General features: G+C 35.5%; 1 protein-coding gene across 1 annotated transcript in view; it reads right to left on the bottom strand.

The window, feature by feature from the left end:
- Window positions 1-571: 571 nt before the first annotated feature.
- LOC148840002 (fibronectin type III domain-containing protein 4-like) overlaps window positions 572-6687 on the bottom strand; it is a 90189-nt gene continuing 84073 nt past the window's right edge. The window contains exons 5-6 of the mRNA XM_088906695.1: window positions 4650-4783; window positions 572-1690 (exon numbers count right to left, since the gene is read on the bottom strand). Of these exons, the coding sequence (XP_088762821.1) occupies window positions 1649-1690; window positions 4650-4783 (176 nt within the window). The 3' untranslated portion in view covers window positions 572-1648. The remainder of the gene's footprint in view (window positions 1691-4649; window positions 4784-6687) is intronic.

Genomic DNA, 6687 nt, shown 5'->3' with positions numbered 1-6687 from the left:
AGCTGTTCAGGGAATGACGTATAGAAACCTATGCCCTCAGGTAGCGGACGTGGGGCGGCCTGGTGCTAGGCAGGTTTCAGGACATCCGAACGTCAATGCTGAGCCAAGGCAGAGTGAAAGACCCAGAAATATATAGCCCCAGAGAGAGAGAAACACCGGAAGGACAGCAGAGAACCGGAAATGAGAGACAGGACAGAGAAGGAGCGCCCTCTGACTTCAGAGGGCGTGACAAAAGCTTAACTGAACATCTGCTGTGTCGTCTAATGAGACTAACAAGTTGAAGCTACTTAGAACTTCTGATCAATATATGTTTACTAATAAATGTGCATCACTGACGAAGAACCCTACAGTTTTGAGATGTGTGTTCATAAATTATATAAATAGATCGATCCTCAGATGGTTTGTGTTTCACTGCCAGTTTGGAAAAGACATATCCATTATTCTAAAGTTGAATTGTATTACAGGTATTACAACTAGATGTTGCTTTTCCATTGACTGGAACGACATTAGAGAGTTTGATCATGTGTATTCTAATAAAACATACATGTTAAAAATGAAACAACAGTTCTCATTTGGTGCATGAGGGCTTTATTTACCTGTCAGATATACATTTTCTTTTGATTTTGTGTATTCATATCTGGCCTACATTTCCCAAATATCATAAAAAATAAATTAAGTGCCGGCAGTGATAAAGACTGATAAAGACAACTCTGTAAACAAATCACATTTCCTTTTGTGATATTTAGACAACATTTGTGAGTTCACCTTTGTAAACAGGAATTTGGCAAATTAAGTTTTGTTTATTTCAAATTAAATTAAGTGCTTAATCCACAGCATAATATAACGCCAACATGCACATTCTTCATTATTATATTATTTTTAAGAAGCACAATCCATTCTTGTATGGCTATAAAAATGAGTCAAAATATCTTTGAAAAGTAGTTCAGTTTTTGTTGAAGAAAATATCATCTTGATCTTTCTCTATTATGATGATTTCCAAATCACATGTAGGATAGGAAAAAGGTCTTTTTAAAGCATAGCCCAGACACTGTTCATGAAATCAAAGATCGTCATGGTAACTAAAGAAATTTTCAAGGCTATCCAGTCTGATAAAGGCTTCTTATGGGAATTTTTTCCATTTTAATGAAAAAAAAAATAAAAATGTCTAATTCCTAATTCATGTTGGCCTACATGTAGTGCATATCTGTAACATACAGAAATCTGTAACACAAACATACAGGTGAAAGAAAAAAATGTAAAAAGATTAGGTAACAGAAACATTCCCAGCTTCTGCTACTTTCCTGTGATATTTTACATTGAAGAAACTGTAGCTCCCATTTTTACACAGTGCCATTAGTCCTTCACATCTTCTGTTCTTTTTTCTTCATAATATACAGTACAAGTGGATCCATTGAAAAGCAGTGTTAAAACTGTACTTAAAGGCGTAGCTCAAGGAATGATGTGGATCAACATTGTATTTATCATGCACTGTACATCATGGACACTGTTTTCAGGGGCAAATGTGCCTTCAGTTTTAGTGTGGGTTTGGTCATAGAAATAGCATTATTCATGTAACGCTCTGCAGATTTTCTTGAAAGAGAAAGATTGGCACAGACAGGGTTGGGAGTTAGAATCTGAATTTCTTGCATCAGACTTCAATGATGTTGATTGATGGTGCTGTTTTCTGGAACTGCAAGAAAGAAAAATAAATGTGACAAAAAGGTCCCAATTCACTCAGATTTCTCTGCAAATAAAACAGGATGTTTCCTTGCCTAGCCCAGGGAGCAACTTTCATTGTAACAGCTAGATATAAAAGATAAGAATGTTAGTCACGTAGTAATATCTTTACAACTATCCCACAATAAAGATGCAAGAAGCACCTACTTTATAGGTAATAAAACTGTCCTGATGTTTATACACTGTTTTAAAGAAGCACTTGAAAAGTAATTGATCTCTATGTGCAATGGTTTGCCTAGGTAGCTTACATCCCTCTGGACATCATTACTGTCTATGTCAGTAGGTCTTACTTTAAAGAAAGTTCCTTATTCTTTTTATTACTGTCTCTTGGTCTTTTTCATCCTGTTTAGAGACGTTGCAGCACATAACATTATTGTATTAGGAAGCCCATCTTAAATATTGTAGGCTACATGTTATATCTCTTCCAGAATATATTACATTTTATAGGTTTGTTTAGCAGTAGGATAATTATTTTTCACATAATCTTAAACATCACCATGCTATCACATACTGTAATATATGTATTTTACCATTACATTATAATATCAAAACAGTTTTACTAAAACAAGATGGGTTTGTCCAGTTTCCATCACTTTTGTTTAAAGGAGATTATTTAATTAATCAAATTTAAATGAGCCAGTCCAGTCATTAAAAATAAAAACAAAATGTTTGTTTTGTAGTTTTATATTTCTAACTTTCAGGAAATAGGGAAGTAGCAGGATTGAAAATCTTCTGTTAATGTAAGGCAAACTACTTTATGTGCCATTTAAAAAATACAAATCCTTAAAATTTATAGGCCTGGTGATCTAATTTTATCATAGAGCATCTGCATACTTTTAGTACTAATGGTAATATACAAATTAAATGTTGTAATTGTGCATTGTCATGCCCTGTATTTGGCAGCTTTTCCAAACATTTTAAATGTCAGACTGCTTAGGATAAAATAAACAGAAATTTAAGTAAAACCCAACATTCACCATTACTCTATCTGACTATTTTCTGTAATCTGTTATGTTAGGATATCAAAATTCTGTTTTTTTTGTTTTTCATCTAATATCATCGGTTTAAATTTCCTTCCACTAGTAGCTGAACCAGCCCTGCTATTGCTGAATAATAGTATTAAACAGGTATATACTGTAACAACCTTAATGCAGAGTCCTAAAACAATGAACAAAGAAGCATAATAATAAATCCAAATGAGTATGTTTGGAAAAAGGAGCAATTCCTATTCTCCAGGGAAGAAAAAAAATAATACAGAAGGCAGGAGACTTTTATTAAAAAAAACATCAGACCATCCCTACCTTAGAGAGTACTGTATGAATCAGCCCTGATTAAATAAATGAGCAGAAATAAAGACTTACAGCAGCGCAGAAATGAATGACCTGATTCCAGGTTTCCTTGACCTACGGTATAAACCTAAGAATCATTACCTCAGTGCTCCCTTGACCCAGTTCCACTATTAACTGCTACCATCTATCAAAGCAGCATGCAAAAACAATAAAAGAAATTGTAGAGGAAACCAAAGAAATGAATCGCAACAAAAACCTCTTAGAAAAACTTTAATACACTCAATTTTACCCATCTAGAAATGTAATGTTTAATAGAATTTACTCTGAAAGTAGGTTGCTTGGAAACTCATATATTTCTCTTCATGCGCATGAGTGAAATCTCTATAGAAACATGATGAAGGAATATGTTGTATTTCTTTTGCTTATTTTATCCCTCCTTACTACAGTACAGGTATATTAAGAAAAACGTACATTGATTATATCTTACTCTTTGATAAGATATCTTTGAAACAAAGAAATACTCCTTTAACTACATTTTTGTCAGACATCTCAATGTACTGTATATTTTAATAACGTAAGAGCTGCAATGGAAGTACAGTCATATAACTTAGAAGGTAATTTAAAATAAAGACATTTGTCTTGGTTAACATCATTTGTGAAAATACTATATGCCAATAATAGGTAATATCTAAAAGCATGACCTTACAATTCACTACTAACACTTCTAATATCATTTTAATTAAAATAAATAAAATAGGAAATAAATTCCTATTCTGGTTGCCCTGAAGGTATAGTTTGTGATGAAAACCTGACCTTAACTTTTTATGTAAAAAAAAAAAAAATATATAATATACTGTACATTCAAAATAACTTGCACTCACCACACTTTTAACACGACTTCATTTTACTTTTTACTTAAAATTATAATTTAACTTTTCATGCTTTTCTGCTGGTGCTGCTTTAAAGAGACTTTGAAAACCTGCAGACATTCTGTATCTCCAGGAACAGGACTGGACACCACTGACATAGACAGTTACATCAATATAAGATATTAGTTGTGTTGTTGAATCAGTATATACAGTATATGTTAAATTAGTATATATATATAAATTAGGGTATATATATATAAAGAAAAAGTCTAAAAATATAGAGAGCTGCAATTATTAGCAACAGATGAAAATGAATTATTCATGCTCCCTCCAGTTAAGTAAGGTACTTAAGAATATTTATGAATATGAGATAACACCACCACAGTATGTTTGTGTATTACTATTTAAGTAGATTGGGTTGCATTTTGGTTAGTTTTGCAAATAAAATTATGTATATAATATGGATCACTTAGCTTGTTGTGATATTGCTTAGTACAAGTGTGATGTTCACAGCTGATGAACCATTTCAGGTGGTTGTGAACTGGTTTTTAAACCGACAACCTGTATTTACAACAGGCTTTCTGAACTGAATCTGAGGGATCTCACAACGATGTAAATCACAGCTCAGCATTACAGTTTAACAATTACTATTCTAAACACATAGATAACATCCTAGATTTTATGCACTGTATATACTGCAGCTTGCTGATCTCCCTCCTCTTTAGGTGTGTCCTAGTCACCGGGTCATAGTCACCTTGCTGCGCAGGAGCCCCCCAGTAGGTCTCTCCGGTGTGCTGTGCTCTGAGGACGGCTTGGCCTTTTCCTTGTTGTTGTTGAAATCATTGTCTTTAATGATGTCATACTGTCTGCAGAACAGAGCAATCACAGCTGAAAGGAAAAAAACCCATTGTAAGCCATGAGGTACAGAATGCGTGACCCAGATTGATACCTGGGATGCACAAAAGAACCCCAAGTATCAGGCCGAGCTTCCCAGAATTCTGCTGTTGGCTGTTAATTTGCTGGCTGTGGTGGTGGTCAATCTGCTGTATGTAAAAACAACCTAAAGCAATTTCTGGAAAGACCCATGAAACCTATTATTATTGGATGCATAGGGTGCAGGACAGGACAGCCTAGACATGACGTAACAAAACAATTTGTTACTCAACTCTAAAACTGAGGTTCTGTTGTTTGGAGGCAACAATACTGATAGGACTACTATAACATCAGCACTTAACTCAGAGGATTTAAAAATTTGCCTCAAAGATACAGCACGTAACCTAGGCGTCATATTAGACACAAGGCTCTCATTTACAGTAACTCTCATGTTAAAACAGTATCTAAAACATGCTTCCTACAGTTAAGAAATATTGCAAAACTAAGGTGGCTTCTCTCCACTCAAGACACAGAGAAATTAATACATGCTCTTGTATACAGCAGGTTAGACAACTGCAATACCCTACTATCAGGGAGCACCCATCACTCTTTCAACACCTTACAGCGAATTCCCAATGCAGTAGCTAGAATCGTTACTAGGAGCAGAAAGTATGACCATATAACCCCCATACTTAGCTCTCTTCATTGGCTTCCTGTCAGGTACAGGGCGGACATCAAAATCCTTCTACTTAATTATAAGGCTCTCAGAGGTCAGGCACCTGTCTATCTAAGGGAATGTATTAATGTATACAATCCAAGTCACCTGCTTAAATCACAGAATGCAGGTCTTCTTCATATTCCACGCATTAATAAAAAAACAGGTGGTAAAGCCTTTAGTTAGAGGGCCCCTGGCTTACAGAACAGTCTTCCACCCCATGTTCAGGATGCCGAGTTAATCTCAGTATTCAAATCCAGACGAAAACCTATTACTTCAGCCTACTCACACCTTACATCATAGCCTGCTGCAACCATGGCAACCATGGCTGCTGGTGCTGCTGTACATGCCATTGTGTGTCTCTGTGTTGGCCCATCAGGTAGATACATCTGTTCTGACGAAACTATCCTATTCTCCTCCCCACATGTCTGGATGGTGTCCGGGCTGGGCACCATCTGAGTTGGATGCTGCATCACTGCCAAGGATCCAAGAGGGACATCGTGGATATACTGTAGCTATCGTTTAGGAGGATTTTGCTTGTCTACTGAGATCTGCATGGAGTACTGCCATACAGAAGATGGATGGATTAATACCTTTATTCATTTTTTCCTTTTTTAAATTGTTTTTTAAAATTTGTTAAATCTCTTTTTTAATTTTTTTAATAGTTGACCTTGGACCCCTAGAGGTTTTTTTTCTCCTTACTAAGTTTTTGGTTCCTCTCCTCCATTGTCTTCTGGTCTTTTCTGTTCTGTATTCACAACATGTATGGCTTTGTTAAGCGCATTGGGGCAACCTTGTTGTTAAAGGTGCTATATAAAAATAAATTGAATTGAATTGAATTGATGTAGATCACCTTATTAAATGTGTATTAAGAACCTGCTGTATAATATGTTTATTTTTGTCTGAAATCATGTACAAATGCACACACTTTTTACCTTTTCTTGTTTCTATTATTCCTCTTGGCCACACAGATATTTTTGTTCTATATCGTTTTGCATGGGTGGCATGGTCATGTAGTGGTTAGCATTACCGCCTCACAGCGCTAGGGCCCTGGGTTCAGTGCTGTACTTGGGGTGCTTTATGTGTGCAGTTTGTATGTTCATTTCGTGTTCATGAAGGTTTTTGCCAGATGTTCTGGTTTTCTTCCATGGTCCAATGACATATAGTACAAGAAGGTTAATTAGCTTCTGGGAAAAATTGGCTC

The sequence above is a fragment of the Atractosteus spatula genome, chromosome 2 (genome assembly GCF_055471065.1).
Source record: "Atractosteus spatula isolate fAtrSpa1 chromosome 2, fAtrSpa1.hap1, whole genome shotgun sequence".
In the NCBI taxonomy this organism is placed as follows: domain Eukaryota; kingdom Metazoa; phylum Chordata; class Actinopteri; order Semionotiformes; family Lepisosteidae; genus Atractosteus; species Atractosteus spatula.
Note: the sequence above shows the minus strand (reverse complement) of the source record. Positions and strands in the feature narration are given on the sequence as shown.